This window comes from Mastomys coucha, unplaced genomic scaffold (genome assembly GCF_008632895.1).
Source record: "Mastomys coucha isolate ucsf_1 unplaced genomic scaffold, UCSF_Mcou_1 pScaffold6, whole genome shotgun sequence".
Lineage (NCBI taxonomy): Eukaryota > Metazoa > Chordata > Mammalia > Rodentia > Muridae > Mastomys > Mastomys coucha.
This window is the reverse complement of record NW_022196912.1, coordinates 114985444-115001487: the sequence shown is the minus strand read 5'-3', so window position 1 is coordinate 115001487 and position 16044 is coordinate 114985444. Positions and strand designations below refer to the sequence as shown.

At 49.3% G+C, this 16044-nt stretch overlaps 1 protein-coding gene across 4 annotated transcripts in view; it reads left to right on the top strand.

The window, feature by feature from the left end:
• The window catches only part of Gpr68 (G protein-coupled receptor 68), a 32582-nt gene extending 17072 nt beyond the window's left edge, over positions 1 to 15510 (top strand). For 2 of the 4 annotated variants that reach the window (XM_031356773.1, XM_031356770.1), the window contains exon 2: positions 12928 to 15510. In XM_031356773.1, coding sequence (XP_031212633.1) covers positions 13026 to 14153 — 1128 coding nt within the window. In that variant the 5' untranslated portion in view covers positions 12928 to 13025 and the 3' untranslated portion in view covers positions 14154 to 15510. Of the gene's footprint in view, positions 1 to 3496; positions 4016 to 7844; positions 7953 to 12927 lie in introns of those variants that run through there. The other 2 variants (XM_031356771.1, XM_031356772.1) reach the window with 2 other exon arrangements.
• Positions 15511 to 16044: the final 534 nt, after the last annotated feature.

The window sequence follows — 16044 nt, the reverse complement described above, 5'->3', positions numbered from 1 at the left end:
GCACACAATATATATATATACTTTAACCTAAAACCAGATCAATCATTGGCTGGCAGCCACATCTTCAGTGGCTACTGTAGATATTGAGGTGCCCAGGCTCTTCTGGAACCCCCAAGAAGGTGTTGGTGCTGGGCCCTCTGAGAAGTGAAGAGAGTCTTAAGTTTCAGAGCCACTCTTCACCCACACCTGGCCCCCTTTTGAAACCACAGCACCACCAGGAATCAAGGTGACATATGCAGAGCCTCCTCGAATGTAAATAAGCATATGCTAGGTAACACATAACTCCCGGAGACACAAGTCAAGAAAGGCTCCTTGCAGTCAAACTGTGGATGGCATTGCTTACATTGCCAGAACCGTGATTGGTTTCAAATTGGGAGAGTCATTGGAGTCCCTCAAAACCCTCGTGGTATAGATGGTACTCCATCACCACTTGTCAAGTTGATCTGCCCAGCCTCTACCTTGGCTCATCAGAGGGAAGGACAGGAAGTTTTAACTACAGGCTAACCATTACCACCACCACCACCACCACCACCAACACCACTACCACCACCACCACCACCCACCATCATTATCATCATATCACTGGTCCTACTAAGTGCTAGCCACTTTGCTGGGTCTCATCATCTTGGAGCTTCACAAAGTTAGAAACATGTATGATTCTCAAGGCTACAGAATGTGGACGTACACTTGACCCTCAGGTCTAGGTCAGACCTGTGCTCCTACCTTCTGACCTGTGGCCTCCAAGTGGCCATGGGATTGCTCTCATATGCTAAAGACCTTACATGTAGACCCCAGGGGTTACTTATGCTGTCTGCATTTCTGGGGTGGGTGACTGAAGGTCTTGTGGCTTAGGACTCTGTCTCAGAGAAGACCTTTGCTTCAAAACAAATGGCAGCCAGCAGCCACCAGAGCAGCTGAGGAGAGTTCACAACTCTCTAGAGGCAGATCCCAGAAGTAGATTTGTATGCTGAGGACGATAGGGACAGCGTTTAGTCCAGTGGGGTCCATGGCCCTTCCCCACTGCTGTCCTGTGATGAAGGTATAGTGGAGAGGTGTAGCTTGTCCTTGGCTGCTCTCTGGACTCTTCTTTCCTCCACCCTTCTCTACCCCTTTTCTTCCACCCTTTCAGCCCCCTAACACTAGGTAGGAGAGAAAAAAGGATAGAAAGGAAAAGGGGTGATGCTATCATCAGACCACTTCCTCTGTTAGGGTTGTTGTGTTCCTTGAGTCAAGTTTGTTCTTCTCCACTAAGATATCTAACCTCTTGTTTCTTTTTCGAGAGTGACTACTTAGCAAACTGAAACCACTCACCCACCACCAAGCCACCATACCTTTTGGGGCCCTAACATTTATATAACCTCTGAAAAGTCCCCAGAATTCCAAATGTCACCCAATTGCACCTGGAAAGAAATCACACCCTTGCTAGAGCATGAGGCAAATCATTGTCAGCCGCTGGGGACAATCTGAAGCAGCCCCATATGCCATACCTGGGATTAAAACAAAGAGTATTATTTCTGCATTTTTTGTTTAAAGAACCCAAAATTCCAGAATTTTGGAAACTACAGAAAGATGTGGTGATGCTTGTCTGTAATCGCAGCACTCCCATGGCTTAGGCAGCAGGATCATGAGTGCAAGGCTAGCCTGGGCTACATAGTCAAGTTTCAGTCACCCAAGATATATAAGTGTTTTTCTTAACCAAGAGAAGGAAAGGAGGAAGTAAAGAGACCTGCAGGTGACAGGCCTGGTCCCATTCAGCTCCTCCATCTTCCTCTCCCACCTTGCCCTGCAAGGTGGCTTCTCCTTACATTCTCGATGGCTGAAGGGCAGGAGGTTGCTTTTCTTGATGCTACAGCAGTGTGTGGCAGGCTTGTTGCTATTATATGATTGTAGGTTTTATTGGAGAAGTTTGTAAAGGGCAGGGACTTATGGGACCTCTGGGGTTCCTGAGGCCACTATGAAGTGTCACTATTGAAGATAAAATCCCAGAGCCAAAGTACCCAGCAAGGACTCTTACTACATGGGTATTTCATAGGACAGGGACTAAGGAACCCCTCCACCAATATGCCCAAGGCTCAGTGGGTTTGCTGGGGGCTCCTATTCCCCAGAGCAATGTGCATTTGCTAGCAGAGGTAGGACATTTTTCTGATCCCTGGGTGTCCTGGAGGAGGTTCACAATCCTGTTACTGGTTCCTGAAGATGTACAAGGTAAAAGGGTGGGTATAGTGTCTGTGTGTCCTGCTAAGCTGGGCCACACTGCTAGGAGGGCCGGAGGCGCTCTCTGTGACCAGGTATGACCTGGGAAGCCATCAGGCAGCCACCACCAGTCTTATATTCTTCTTTTCCCCGTGTGACACCATGGGGAGCCAAGTACACTCGAGACCCCAGGCATAACATCTGACTCTAGCAGATGGAGGCCCTAGAACAAGTGGCAGCCTCGTTGTAACATAAGACCTTCAGTTAGCAATTGATGTAGCGACAGTTGAAAAAGGTCTGTTACGTGCTGGCGTTTCTTGGCAGAATCCTTAGCTCACACTACCCTATACTCAGACTGTAGCAGTTTGTCCTCTGGAGGAGACAGGTCCTAGGCACCACAGGGATATCGTGTCCGCTGGGCCATCTACGTGTGGTGTTCTTGGGCTCCAGATGTCCTGGGTGATGGGTTTTCAAGGACCCTGCTTTGGAAGGAGATAGCTAAGCCAAGGGAACAAGGCCCCTGACCTCAGCCTCAGACTCCAGTCATGGCTCAGTCATAGTCATCTTTTAGTGCTTAGGCTCCATCCATGAAACTCTGGTTCATGGAGCCCGAGTTCTTCCACATGGAACTGAAGGGCTGGACTGGAGAACTTCCAATAGTTCATTCAGCCAGTATGGTAAGCTGGCAGGGTTCTGTGCTTGGTCAGCACTTGGGGTCACATACCCTATCCTGTCCAGAGCTTTGACCCTGACACCACTGCTCTGTGGGACTGTAGAGAAGGTCCCATTTGCTCATCCATTTTAGTGCAGACTAGGGAACTTTGCAGAGCACTGATGTTCAGGCAATTTAATTTGGCTGGGATCGAGCCTGCCATGGCATACATTTTAAAAACTAGGCTCCGAGTGTTTTCTTACGAATGTGGCCAGGGCTGAGACCCATTAACCGAGATGTTAGTGGCTGGGAGGAAGGGTTTGAGATTAGGAGTGCCAGCAGTCAGTTTTCCTGTCCTTACCTGTTGCTAGTTTGCCAGCCAGTGACCACAGACCTGAGGGGTTTCAGTGAAAACTCCAGGAGTGGGGTTCAGTGTTCTGTGTCTCCTGGTGTCTAGCATGTGCCTGAGGTGGTGATAGCTAGAATTTGGGTGCCCAACTCCTGCTGAGTGCCTGTCTTAACTCAAGGCTCGGTGTTTTCCCAAAGGCTGCTCCCTGACTCTACCTGGAGCGCGTAGAAAGCCTGAGAGAACGGAGGGTATGTGAAGGGATCCTTTCGCTTGCTCTGCCGCTGCCCGCATCCTCCTGCTGGCGGGTGGTTCCTCAGCAACGGCCCAGCCTGACACCAGATTGGAGTTCACATGATTCTGCCTCAGCTCAGGAGTGGGGAGCCCCAGCTGGGGATTTTCTAGATGAGCTGGGAGGGTTCTTTTTGCAGGATGGAGAGGAGAGCTCGCCCGTCTGTGTGCGGCGTTGTCCAAGCACTGCCAAGTTGAGCTGTAAGAGTACAACTGGTTGGAGGTTTGAGGATAGAGCCTAGCTGGATGGGCTGAATCAGAGCTGACTCTTGCTAGGTTCTCTCGCAGAGAACTCTCAGGGCTGCTGGGAGTGGACCTCACTGCTGGCTCCCCATTTCCTCCTCAGTGGGCTGTGGACTCCTCCCTGCCTTCTTTTGCCTTCCCAGGAGGCTCTAGAAAAAGCCAATCGTGTGGGTGTGGGGCTGGATAGTTTCCAGACTGACCCACTTGTGGGACGGAAATCAATTTAATTGACCTGTTATTAAAAGAAATGAAATAGAAGAGACAATACCAGTGTGAAAAACAAGCATCAGGTGAGCATTGTGGGGGGGAGTTTCTTAATCTGTGTGTGTGTGTGATGTGTCTGTATATTTGTGTCTCTACGTGTATCTGTATGTGTATGTCTGTATGCATGTGTCTGTATGTGTGTCTCTACATGTGTCTGTTTGTCTGTGTGTGTGTGTGTGTGTGTGTGTGTGTATACAGGGCCATAATCTCAAGTGTATTTCTTGTTATTGTTTGTGGTTTTTGTTGTTGTTGTTGTTGGTTTTTCAAAGGTAGCAATTGAGTACCCGGTCGCTTTTGTTCTGGATTCAGATTCACCCTGACTTACTGTGAAAGCTCTGGGACCTGGTTCAGCCTCCTTGGGCTTCAAGTTCTATGAAATAGGTTAGCAACACCAGCCCCACCCAACTAATGGGATTTACTAAGACTTTGAAACTGTTACAGGACATTAGAAATGAGACTGAATTGTCTTTGTTATTGCAGAGATGGGACTATTTGGGGGGGGATAGAAGGAAAAAAAAAAAGAGTTGATTTCTATTCCTTCCTGGGGGACATTCCTTATAAACCTGCCTCCGTGGGACAAGTGGCTATCCCAGTTCCTCTGGAAACAGCCTGTGTAAATGTCTGGAGGTTTGGCCAGCTGAAGGAAAGGAACCAGGCATACTGGAAATCCCCAGCTCTGTGGGCTGAGGCTCTGAGGGTCCCTAGCACCAGGAGACTCTGTCTGCGTACGTGCCGAGTGTGGTATGCAGAGGGGTGGGTGCTAGGGGAAATATTCAGGAGCCAGGAGAAATCCAATGGTCCATCTCTGCCTCCTACCTGGAAGCAGCTTCTGTCAGAGAGTTGCTTCCTACCCATCAGGGCTTCATCCGGTCATTAAAACCTGTGGTGATATCTACCTGATTGGTTCGCATGCTTGTAAGGACCTGTCTCTAGGAGTTGTATCACCTTCTGTGCATTTTTTCTTGGTTTCTCAGTTAGATGGTAAAGAGCTGTTGTCACCTTTTTCTGCACATCCCTCCACTAAGGACAGGGTGCATAGTAGGTCACACCCTCCAGGAGCAGGAGGCTAACCCACCACCTGTCTACTGGTCCCTGTGGTAGCATCTGTGAGGCCAGGAGGCTGAGGCTGGTTGCGCAGTGGTGATCCTGATCAAGAGTCAGAAAGTCGAGGACAAAGGTTAAAGCCCGGCCTGCCACCGTATTCCAGCTGCGGAATCCCTGGGTAGGGCTGGCCTGTCTTTGACTATCTGGGTTCTCATTGAAGAGGTGGAGTAGACATCGAGAACTGTGCCTGCTTAGCAGAGGACTCTGCAAATGTGCCTCAGCTTTTCCACTTTAAAATACGTCTGTGTCTAACGTGGCATTTAGTTTTTGAGTTGAGTTTTTGAGAGAGAAGTTCTCCTGGATTCCAGGTAGAAAAGGGACAGTCCAGGGAAGATGTGGCTTCCACTGTGGGGCTTCATCCTCAGAAGTGGCAGGAGACTGAGCTGGCTGTGATAGGGACTCACTGTCCAGTTAAAGCAGCCCTACAAGTCCTTCCATCTCACTTTCCTATTTCTGTTAGTGATGTCACTGCTCTAGCACCCAGCCTCAAAATCCTCACCCATCTACCTCTGCACCTATCCACTTCAACCTGTCTCCCTCCACACCTATGCCTCACTCATCTCAACACTTGCATCAATGCTATCTAGACATTCATTCATTCATTCATTCATTCATTCATTCATCTACCCACTCACCCACATTCCCATCTGTTCATCCACTCATTTATCTGTTCATCTACTTCCCATGCAACAGCTCCATACACTTACCTATCTACCTACCTATCCATCTACCAATTCTTGAGAGGCTAGAGGTCCAAGCATCAAGGAACCTCTCCATTTCCCCTACCGTTCCATTCCTTTCTAACTTGTTGGCATTCTTGTCTCCTCTCTGGCCATGTCTGCCTTATATCTGCATTCTTCCATGGCAAGCTACTTTCAGTTCCCCAAGGATACTCATTTTCTCTCTCTTGTGCTTGAAGGCATGTACACATCTTCAACAGGCAGAAACCCCTCACCCTGTGAGCAGCACTTCCTCTTCTTCTTAGACTTCGTCTGACTGTCACTGCTCAGGAAGGTTTTCCTTACTGCATTAGTCTACCTCCAAGGAACTCCTTCAAAAGTCTTGTGCTTGTCCTGAATTTACTTCATTTATCTACTCTTCTTTGTGGGGCTAAAATGAAGCTGGATGTTAGGGCCAGTGTAAAGTGTAGTGCCTTTCATACAATGGACATTCAGTGACTGTTCTAGGAAAAAATGTTTGGATGGATGGATAGAGATGGGTGGCTGAATGGATAGATGGGTGGATAGATGATGAATGGATGGACAGATGGTGGATGGATGGATGGATGATGAATGGATGGATGGATGGATGAATGAATGATGGATGAATGCATGGATGATGGATGGATGCATGGATTGATGGATGGATGATGAATGGATAAATGGACAGATGATGGATAGAGATGAATGATTGATGGATGCATACATGACAGATGGATGGATAGATGGATAAATGGATGGATGGATGAATGGGTGGACAGATAGATGGATAATGGGTGTAGGATGATAAGGGATAAATGACTGAGTGAGTGAGTGAGTGAGTGAGCAAGTGAGTGAATGAGTGAGTAGGTGGATAGGTAAATGATTGGACAACCAGTTTCTGACTTGGTTAGATTTGTGGTTTGGAAAATGGCTTTCAGGTGGTAAATCGTAGACATGAGCCTGAGTTAAGGCAGTTGCACTGACTTCAGGAAAGAAGTCTTGGTCAAACCTCATGAAAGGAAGAAAAGCGAGATACTTTCAAACACTTAGTTGAAAATTCTACAAGTTGGTGGTTTACTTAAGTGAAAGATGATGGAGAAAGCCAAAGGCCATCCATTCATGATGAATAATTGGGCAAGGTGGGGACATCTTTTCTAAGGACAGATTAGTGGACAAAATGTTGGACCAAGTCTGGACCCCACTGAGCATGTCCTGTGGTTTGTGCAGCTTCCAGCCTCGGGAGAGCAGTGGGAGCCATCAGTATGCAATGGGATTGGAATCACAGAAAGTATGTCTGGAATAACAAGAGTAAGCAGACACTGAATATGACAAAAGTGAAGAGATGCCCTTGCATCCACCAGACACTGCCTCTCTTGGCAGTGGTTCATGCATGTGACCTTCCTGACTTCTGGGCGTGGAGGTTCCCTGGGCATGGGAGCTCTTTCTCATTTTATTTAAGTCTCCCATGCATGTAGCTTGGCCCCGTGAACACTGCACGTTTCACAAATACCTGCTCCAGGAAACCTGGATGATGGATGAATGCATGGATTGATGGATGGATGATGAATGGATGGATGGACAGGAGATGGATAGAGATGAATGATAGATGGATGCATACATGACAGATGGATGGATAGATGGATGGATGAGTGGGTGGACAGACAGATGGATAATGGGTGTGGGATGATAGAGGACAGATGAGTGAGTGAGTGAGTGAGTGAGTGAGTGAGTGAGTGAGTAGGTGGATAGGTAAATGATTGGACAGCCAGTTTTTGACTTGGTTAGATTTGGGCAAACTGTCTCTTTGGACCTTATGTCTGAAAGACAGGAAGAAAGGAAGAAAGAGAGAGAGAAAGAAAGAAAGAAAGAGAGAGAGAAAGAGAGAAAGAGAGAGAAAGAAAGAAAGAAAGAAAGAAAGAAAGAGAGAGAGAAAGAAAGAAAGAAAGGCCAACCAACCAACAACAACAAACACAGGGCTGTGAAGGTGGAGCCAGAGTGCAGAAGCGGAACCTTAATACAGCAAACATTTTGCAAGCTAAAGGAACAGACACAGGAACACTGGCAGTCACCGCTGCATGAGGGCCGCTGGAAGAAGACAAGGCAGTCTAGAAACGCCCAGGGCCTGTGTTCTTGTTCTGCCCAAAGTTCCTGCTGGCCTGTAAGTCCCTTCCAGCTGCCTCTGCTCCCTGCTTCAGGAACTCACGAAAGGAGGCTTGCTCAGAATCTGAGCCCATGCCCTTGTAGCCCATGCCTCCTCTGGTGCCTCACTACTCAAAACGTGTGACCCCTGGTCCTGCAGACCTGCATCTCCTGCATCTCCTAGAAGCTTGTTTGAGATGGAAGGTTTGAAGTGCTCCTTTCTCAGACCCAGCCAGTTTGGAAACCCTGGGGCACGAGACCCCACCCTGTCTTAAAACCTCTGGTGGATTCCCGTGCAGACAGCTCAAGAACTGTTGTTCTTTTTGATCCAAAGTGAATGTGGGAGGTACCTCTGCCCAACTGTAGTCAGTGCTGCTTCCTGGCTCTGCAGGCTTGAACGTTTCTGACTTTGGTTGCAAGAAGTAGCTTACTGCTGGCTTAGGAAAAAGGAAGCTACAAACCTCACCCCACCCTACCCCACACGTCCATACACTCACCACTAGTAAACAACAGAGTGGGGCCTGGTGACTCTCAGGGAATTTCCAAGACCTGACGGGACATGTTTTAAGATGGAGGCTTCGTCTGCTCTGGTCTGCGGAATCCTGAAGCCTGTGCTTCCCTTCCACCCCCTCCCTTCCCTCCCTTTTCTTTTCCATTTCATGTGGTGTGTGTGTATGCATGTGTGTGCATGTCTCTGTGTGTGTATCTATGTGTGTGCTATCTGCATGTGGATCCCCAAGGTTGATGTCAAGAATATCTCCAGTCATCTTCCTCTTTTATTTACTGCAACTGTCTAAATCAAACACGGGGCTCCCTGAAATGGCCGGCCAGCTTGTTCTCCCGACCTCCTATCTCTGCTGTTCAAGCCTAGAATTACAGGTGGCTTGCCGTGCTCACCTGCCATTCATGTGTTTTCTGGGGGTCTGAATTCTGATACTAACGCTTGAATGGCATGTGTGAAGGTCAGAGGACAGCTGTGGGACTCTGCTCTCTCCATCCACTCTTTGGGCGAAGAGGCTTGAACTCAGGTCATCATGCGTGGTGGCAAGGGCGGTTACCAGTTGAGCCATCTCACTGGTCCAGGTCTCCCCCTTGGAACCCCACTTTCTTCACCTGAAAAATGAGAAATGACTCTTACCTAGTCATCTAAGAAGTTCCTAAACAGTCCACACTGCAAAGGGCGGGGGTGTCATTTATCAGTGACAAATGGAAAAGACCTCTACTAAGTGGGAATCTTCATCCCTGGGAAAGGCGGCCGTGAATAGGCACACAAGTTAAATAAATGAGACATAAGTCTGAAAAGCTTGGGAAGCAGTCAGACAGGATATGAAATGGAGACAGGCAGTGTGTGTGTGTGTGTGTGTGTGTGTGTGTGTGTGTGTGTGTGCATGCATGCTCTAGGTGGGTGCCAGGGAAGGCCTTTCCAGGAAATGGCAGTTACCATATCTCTAGCAGAGAAGGAGCAGGTACCGTGGTGGGTAGTGCCATAGTGAATCAAACTTTGGGAAGGAGTGGCCTAGGCAACATCCAGGTGCAGGGACTGAGGACGAGAGGCAGGTCCTATGTCCTCAAGGTAGGGGTGGCAGGCAAGGTTGGGGGAGCTGAGAACAGTTTGTGGGCCTCGTGGGTCTGGCAGGAGTGCTTGGATTTTAGTCTTGGTGTGAGAGTTGGATTCCAAGTGTGTAGAGCCAAGGGTGGTTTGGGATGCTTCTCCAGAGGGTGGCTATGACTGGCGTGGGCCTGGGTGGGATGCTTCTCCAGGGGGTGGCTATGACTGGCGTGGGCCTGGGTGGGATGCTTCTCCAGAGGGTGGCTATGACTGGCGTGGGCCTGGGTGGGGTATTTCTCCAGGGGGTGGCTATGACTGGCGTGGGCCTGGGTGGGGTGTTTCTCCAGGGGGTGGCTATGACTGGCGTGGGCCTAGGTGGAAGGTCTGGGGTGGGGTTGAGTAGAGACAGAGATGAGGTGGAGAGGAGAGCTAGGGTAAAGGCTGGAGAGGATCTGGAGTTGCTTCTGAGGAAAGTTGGTTGGGGTGAAAGGAGGAAAGAGCTTGGGTGGAGGAGGGGCTGGGGCTTCTTATATGAGTGAGAAGAAGCTGGAATCCAGGTAAGAGAAAGGCCAGACCCATCTCCTGCTCACTTAAAAACTAGTGAGAATTCTGGTCCCTTTATCCAGGAAAAGTGACCACACAGTGGTCTACCTTATCCTAAGGGCACATATCCAACACCCCTAGCAGATGCCGAAAACCACAGATGTGTAGAACTGACCTCTATTTACACCATGAGTTATCAAACATGTATGAACCTGTACCCATGATTCAGTTTAATTTGCATATTAGGCATAGGACAACGTGAGCAACAACTAGCAATAAAGTAGAATAATTACAACAGTATACTGTAATGAATTTATGTGAATATGGTTTTTCCCTTTCAAAATATCGTTTTGTTTTTAGACAGAATTTTACTATCTAATTAGCCCAGGCTGGTCTTGAACTCTCAGTGATCCTCCTGCCTCTGCCTCTAATTATTGAGATTACAGATGTGTGGATATGTTCCACTACCCATGTGTGTGGTGTGTGTGTGTGTGTGTGTGTGTGTGTGTGTGTGTATGTGTGTGTGTGTGTATGTGTGTGTGTGTGTGGTGTGTGTGTGTGTGTGTGTATGTGTGTGTGTATGTGTGTATGTGTGTGTGTATGTGTGTGTGTGTATGTGTGTGTGTATGTGTGTGTGTATAACATATGTGATTGGTGGTATTTGTGGCTCTTGCTCTGTACCTCAAGGTGACACTGAAATCCTTACCTCGGCTTCTTAAGTTCAAAATACCTTCGTGTGCTATGCTCACCCATCCTTTTTTTCTCCCAATCACAGTTAACCTTGGGTGGCTGAGATCAGGGATGGGAGCCAGAGGTCACAGCAGTTGACTGTGCATAGTCATCTACAAGGCTGAGCATGACTAAAGAGAAACTCACCATGTTTGTCCTTAGGCACCTTGGGACTAGAACTGTGGGGTACAGATGTCTCTGGGTCCCTTCTGATAGATTGGGCTAGCTCCTCTGCCCATCTCTGCTCTGGTGGTCCACCTTCTACTCTAGCTCTCCTCTCTACCTCATCTCTGCCTCTACCCAACCCCATCCCAGCCCTCCCACTCAGGCCCATGTCAGCCCGGCGGGCAGGCACCAAGGCAAGAGATCGGGAGGTGGTGGAGGAGAGGAGAGCTGGGGTGTTGGGGCAGAGAAGAAGACCTGGTGCAGGAGAGAGCTACAGGAAGGTGGAACCTTGTGATCTGCTGAGACTTGGTGATGGTTTCTTGGGGTTTCCCTTGGGAGCCCAGCTAGCCCTCTGCTTTCAGAAGAGAACTCAAAGGCCACTACTGACTTATAGGCATCACACAGGAGCTTAACTTAGACTCTTCAGTCAGGTAGACCGTAGGTTCTTGGCTAGGGGTAGAATGAGGGAAAAAAAAATCTGAAAACTCACGGTGCCGTGTCACCTTCCAGATGACATCAGCATGAGCAGCCAGGAGACCTGTGGCAGTAAATTTCATCAGGAGACAGTTAGCAAATACTGAACCTAAAAGGGCTTCTTCAAGGAGCATAATGCCCCAAAAGACTTTAAAGGCCAAGTTGTCAGGGCAGATGGCACATGCTGTCACCCCAGCACTGAGGAGCCTGAAGAAGGAGGCTTGTGAGTCTGACACCCAAGTCTGTGCGACACAGTGAGACCAAGCTGTTCAAAAATAATAATAGTAATAAAGACTAAAAGGAGAAAGCAAAAAATGCTGATGTAGTGATATTTTTTTTTTCAGGTAAGAGAGAAGGGTTAAATCAGTAAACCAGCTCAAGCCTCTACTGTTTTGATAGGTTAATTTATCAAATACACTGGCAACAAACCATCCACTCTACCCTTAGATGTGATTGTGGTCTGGAGTTCCCCTCGTTAAATTCTCAGTGCAGTAAATGGCTCACTAACTTGGCGAAGGAGCAGAGCGTCTTTGAGTCTTCCTTTTGCCTCTGCTGAACACTGCAACGCACCTGCTTCGCCCTGACAAGGGCTACCATGTGGCCTCCTATCTACCACCCTTCCTCATACTGACCACAAGGGAAAGGTTTTGTCTTTAGATAGACAGATTTATTTATTCATTATTTATTTAATGTGTATGAATATACTGTAGCTGTCTTCAGACACACCAGAAGAGGGCATCGGATTCCATTACTGATGGTTGTGAGCCACCATGTGGTTGCTGGGATTTGAACTCAGGACCTCTGGAAGAGCAGTCGGTGCTTTTTACTACTGAGCCATCTCTACAGTCCCAGGCAAGGTGTTTTGAATCCTTAAATTCCAGATGAGGAAACCAAGGCTCAGAAAAGGTTAATGATTCACAAACTTAGGCAAGTGCCTGGTCCTGGTTTGACATTCAATTTTTTTGATCTCTAGTCCAGAACCTAGCCCAAGATCCATCGAGGAGATGAGAGAGGTAACCCAGGAACTCAGGCAGGGCCCTGTGATGAGAAACTATCATTATTACTTGCCAAAGCACAGAAAGATGTGGAGCAGGGCATTTTTTCTTCTGCTGCTCTGTAGAGAGGGCCCTGGAATGGCTGTGGCCTCACTGTTTGGCCTAGTTATTACAGTCCTATGACTGTTACTGCTATGTAAGATGACAAAGCCCTTACACTGGGTTCAGGTTTAAAATACTCTTGCCTCCAGTCTCCTTTGGAGAGCCAGGATCTCCTCCTTACCTCCATTTCTTGGACCAGGGGTGGGGGTGGGGTAGTAAAATAAACAAGGGACAGGAGATAAATAAGGGAAGGCAGAGATGGGGAGCCATAAGCTGCACCTTGGTGTCAGGATATCTCGTTCCATTGCACTGGAGTTGCTTGGCTGGTCCAGCTTCTAAATGAATACAGTGTATAGGACAGTGCCTGTCAATGACAGGTGTCAGTTACATAAACGGAAGCTGTGGTTATTCAAAACCTTTTCCACCTTCACTTCTAGGGGTCCTCCTGCAGCCAACGATGCCTAGACCCTAATACATTTGCATCACCTTCTATAAACAGGATGGCAAGAGAGAGATTGGCTCCATCTCCAAGCCCATGAGGAGTAAGGCCCCTTCCGGCCCAAAGATGGGGAATATTACTACAGAAAACTCTTCACTGTCTTGCCCCATCGACCACACCATCCACCAGACACTGGCCCCAGTGGTCTATGTGACCGTGCTGGTGGTGGGCTTCCCAGCCAACTGCCTGTCCCTCTACTTCGGGTACTTGCAGATCAAGGCCCGGAACGAGCTGGGAGTGTACCTGTGTAATCTGACCATTGCAGACCTGTTCTATATCTGTTCCCTCCCCTTCTGGCTGCAGTATGTGCTCCAGCATGACAATTGGTCCCACGGCGACCTATCCTGCCAGGTGTGCGGCATCCTCCTCTATGAGAACATTTACATCAGCGTTGGTTTCCTCTGCTGCATCTCCATCGACCGCTACCTGGCTGTGGCCCACCCCTTCCGCTTCCACCAGTTCCGCACCCTGAAGGCAGCCGTGGGCGTCAGCGTGCTCATCTGGGCCAAGGAGCTGCTGACCAGCATCTATTTCCTCAAGCACAAGGAGATCATTGAGGACGAGGACCAGCACCGAGTCTGCTTTGAGCATTACCCTATCCAGGCCTGGCAGCGTAGCATCAACTACTACCGCTTCCTGGTGGGTTTTCTCTTCCCCATCTGCCTGCTGCTGGCCTCCTACCAGGGCATCCTGCGGGCTGTGCGCCGCAGCCACGGCACACAGAAGAGCCGCAAGGACCAGATTCAGCGACTGGTGCTCAGCACTGTGGTCATCTTCCTGGCTTGCTTCCTGCCCTACCACGTGCTGCTGCTGGTACGCAGCCTCTGGGAGAGCAGCTGTGAGTTTGCCAAGAGCATCTTCAACATCTATCACTTCTCCCTCCTCCTCACCAGCTTCAACTGTGTAGCTGACCCGGTGCTGTATTGCTTTGTCAGTGAGACCACTCACAGGGACCTAGCCCGCCTCCGAGGAGCCTGCCTAGCCTTTCTGACCTGCTCTAGGACAAGCAGGGCCAGGGAGGCCTACCCTCTGGGTGCCCCTGAGGCCTCTGGGAAAAGTGCGGCTCAGGGCGAGGAACCTGAATTGTTAACTAAGCTCCACTCAGCCTTCCAGAATCCTAACTCACTGGGGGTGGGAGGGCCCCCCACGGTTGGGTTGGCCTAGCTTGAGTCACATGTGTGTGAGGCTAAGTTAGGCCCCGAGCTTTCACCAACAGGCCTTGTGGTCTGGAGCTTGCATGGTGGCTGTCTCCCACTTTGCCATGTACAGGTGCCACTCTCCCCAGGAAGGAACCATGGTCTTGGGCCACAGCCAGGTCCCTCTGGCTTGTGTTGAGCCTGGGCCCTGCTGAATGTGTGAATGAGCCCTGACTTCTCCCATGTTCTTGGTGGCCACCTGGGCTACAGATGGGAGGGAGTCAGAATGGTCACTTTCAGGAGATTTGCAAAGAGCAGCAGGCCTGGGGTGTGGAGAGGAGTGTAGGACCCTGCGTGTTCACCTGCCAAGCCTTCCAGTGCCCCTATTGTCACAGATGATACCAGCCCACATGTGCTGTGTGGTCTTGTGTGACCCAGGAAACTGAATAGTCACCATCAGTACTTGAGCTTGCCTCTAAACTAGTCTAGACCAGAGGACTGGTTAAGGTGAAGAACAGGGGCGGGGTTGGGGCACTGATACTGGTGGCCAAGGATAAGAGCCGAGAGGCAGTCAGGGAAGGAGCCCCAGCCTCAGACACATCTCAATTTACAGGGCTCGAGGAACGGGGCCCCAACCCCAAGGGCTGATGGCAAATAAACCCCAGGGCTTCCTGGAGAGATGCCGGGGCCCTTCAAAACATCATAGTAAAGCTTAGTAAGAAGACTTAGGTCTAAAGCTGTGTCCTTAGCCAAGTTCCTGGCATAGGCTTTTCCTAATTAGCTTTCTTGTGTCCCCCTGGCCAAAGTGCCAAACCTGAGAGCCTATGGGAAAAGAGAGAGGGAGAATATAAAAAAAAAAATGGCAGGGTATCCATGGCAACTGTGTGCCCAGACACTGATACCAGGGGCATGTGACTGCTGTCAGTAACTCCTATCCTTCTCCCCACGCATCATAGAGCATCCAGCAGACTTTGAGAGGAGTATGGCAGTTTCACAGAGTTCCTAGGTACAATAAACTAACACTGAGCACACACACATCATCATCTCTCATGACAGCAGGTTTGGCTCAAGCTCCACTTTGGTATAGGAGAGTTGGCAGAGATGGCTGCATGCCAGAAAGACCTACACCTACCCCAGCCTAGGTCCATATGGGGCAATGGTAGCTAAGTGTTCTGTGCCTCCTCATCCCACAGTATTTCCCTGTTTGACCTGAAATTCTGGATTCCCACTGGCTTGGACTGGAACAAGCTAAGCCCAGCTCCCCTTACTAAGGAGAGCTGTATTTTTGTATTGTCTTCTCTCTTGTGCCAAGTATCTCTATGTTGGACTGTGAGGTGGGTTTATGTAGTGACTTCAGTCTGCAAATAAAACAAAGTAACCACTCACAGCAGTGTGTGTGCAGTCCTTATAGGCAGAACCTCCGCCCACACCAGGAAGATCCAATGTGTCCTCGAAAGATCCCAAATAGAAAGGTCCATGGGCAAGTTGGGGGCTGCCCTTGAGTGCCTAACAAGCAGTCAAGCCCAAGCCACGATGACAATGACAGTAGGGTGTTCTCTTCTGCTTCATGGCAAAGCCCATACATCTATGCAGCATGTTGCACAGCCACCCTGGATGCATCTGTACAGGTGTTGCAAATCTACCCTGGGACTTTTAAGGATAACACCCAGCCTTGTGGTTTGGGGGGAATACCCCTCCCCCCCAGCAAGGATGAGCCGCCCCCCCCCCCATCAGGCCAGAAGAAGGACTTGTTGTAGTCATCTCTGGCATTTCCCCAGGACCAACTAGTTTTGTTTGCAGGCGCCCACTTTGCTGTTGACAACCTCTGTCTGCTGGGGCATCCTCTCACCAGTGTCAGACTCCATGTTTATCACTAAGGATTTCCCACATCCTATTGAAGCATACATTTGATTTTGACC